Here is a 2100-nt window from a genome sequence, read left to right on the forward strand (position 1 = left end):
GGGGTGGGGGGTGGGGGACAACAAGTATCTATTTACAGAAATAAAGGGAACTCAATTCGGAGATATATAAGAATGTTTTAACAAGGCAATGTCAAAACAATTAGCAGCAGGTTGGAAACATGCACAGAGGCTGAAACTTGCATAGCCCGTAACTTTTGACTCGGTTATCATAATCACCATTATAATATGTTTTCAGAAAGCTCTCAACATGATGTACAAAAATAAGATTTCCAGGGGTGAAGCTACCCACCCCGGGCATCACTTGGATCCGCCCTTGGCTGTAACGAAGGTCCATGACATTTTTTCCTTCTTAACACCATTTTCTTTCACAATCAGTGATATAACCTCATTTGTTACCTGCTTTCAACCAATGCATTTATATTCGGTTAATTGTGGATAGACCTGCAGTACTATCTCCCAATTGCAGATAGGCCCCATTGAGTTCAATTTTTGTAGCTAGGCCCCCTGAGTGATATTTTTGGCCCTTTCACCCGAAGGTGGTCTATTTGTCAAACACCAAATTTCTTTTGCTGATGGTTGAGTAAATAAAAAGAAAGAAAACACATGCAAGGGGTATATCCACAGCTTGACGATTGTACATGGGTCTATCCGTTAAGTGGAACTACAGGGGGTCTATTTGCAATTGACCCAGTTATCTTTTATTCTATGTTTATTCGCTTATGCTAAATTTTACATCAAAATAAAATGAAGTAAACAAATATAAAACTTGTTAATCCATTGATATGTACATCAAATCATACTATTCTTGATTCATCTTGGACGTGTAGTTGTGCTGACTCTTATTTCTTAAACTGATTTTCTTATAATTATTTTCAACCATTCCCCATATCTAGGGCTCTCCTTTGGGACATGAGGAAGAACCAAGCAAAGCCAAATCCAAACGCAGTAGCTGAGTTAGAGCATGGTAGCCTTGTCAATATGTTACATATGGACTCTTACAAAGTTGTCACTGGCGGACCACTCGATTACCACCCAAACATATGGGAAACTGATACAGGGCTCTTAGCCAATCAGCTCGATTGTCGTTTTCCTGGTGAAACTCAAAACTATGATGGTCTGTCAGCGATGGGTGTTTATGGATCTTGTATTGTTACCAGCGGTTGTTATGAGGAACAAGGAGTTCTCTGTTTCAGGGATTTCTCCAACTGTTCTGTATCTTTATCGTCCCCTGACGAGGATCGAAGTTTAAAGTTTTGGGAACCACGGAATTCTTCTGATAGCGAAGATGTTGATTCGGAATTTGAAAATCTTAATGGTTACTTGTCTTAGAGATTTTTATACTGTTATGTATGGTAGTATTTCTTTGGAAACTTGTGCGTGATTGTGAAATGTTCATTAGGGATCCAACAAAAATTTTCCACGTTTTCCCGTCTATCATTCTGAGGTTACTCTTCCAAACTGCAGGCTGTTTTAAACGACGATGACTATGGCAATCTTGATATATTGAATTATGAACCTTCGGCATAGTATTTTATTGGTATGCAATCCGACATTTGGTTTTATTGTTTTCATGCCAACATAATTTCTGCTGAAATATTTAGCGGATCCACGCATCAATGTGCATATTGTCCTGTCGTTTTTACTATCATGAGCAGGAAAAAAAGGCCTACAGCAGTGGCTCTTTTAAAAAACTGGGTCATTTGCATATATATATATACCGCTTGCTTTATGAGTATTGGCAAATATACTCCTCAAATTATGGATATTTGCAAAACACCCCCACCTCTTAGTATCTGCAAAACAATCCCAGAAATCAAAAATAAACAACTTATTAACTTAGTGCTAAAAATCTAATTATTTTGTTGATAATTTTTACGTTACGATTACAAATTTACTTATCAAAGTTGATGATTAGTTGCTTTGAGTGTAATTTTTTTAAAAACTAATGACTTAAGAGGTCGTCTTACAAATACTGAGATTTAGAGTGTAGTTTTTTTACAAATATCCATGATTTAAGGGGTATATATGTAAATATTTTCTAATTATTCCTGCGGAGTTCTCATATTTTGAAAAAGTACATAAATGCATCATTAGTAACACTATTTAATACATCTTTTCCCAATATATATCATTAAGCAA

The 2100-nt window shown here is 36.2% G+C and overlaps 1 protein-coding gene across 3 annotated transcripts in view; it reads left to right on the forward strand.

Annotated features, from left to right (window-relative positions):
* LOC109827643 (katanin p80 WD40 repeat-containing subunit B1-like) overlaps positions 1-1453 on the forward strand; it is a 25479-nt gene extending 24026 nt beyond the window's left edge. For all 3 annotated transcript variants that reach the window (XM_020394658.1, XM_020394672.1, XM_020394666.1), the window contains one exon: positions 855-1453. In XM_020394658.1, coding sequence (XP_020250247.1) covers positions 855-1290 — 436 coding nt within the window. In that variant the 3' untranslated portion in view covers positions 1291-1453. The remainder of the gene's footprint in view (positions 1-854) is intronic.

The sequence above is a fragment of the Asparagus officinalis genome, chromosome 1 (assembly GCF_001876935.1).
Source record: "Asparagus officinalis chromosome 1, Aspof.V1, whole genome shotgun sequence".
NCBI classification, from domain to species: domain Eukaryota; kingdom Viridiplantae; phylum Streptophyta; class Magnoliopsida; order Asparagales; family Asparagaceae; genus Asparagus; species Asparagus officinalis.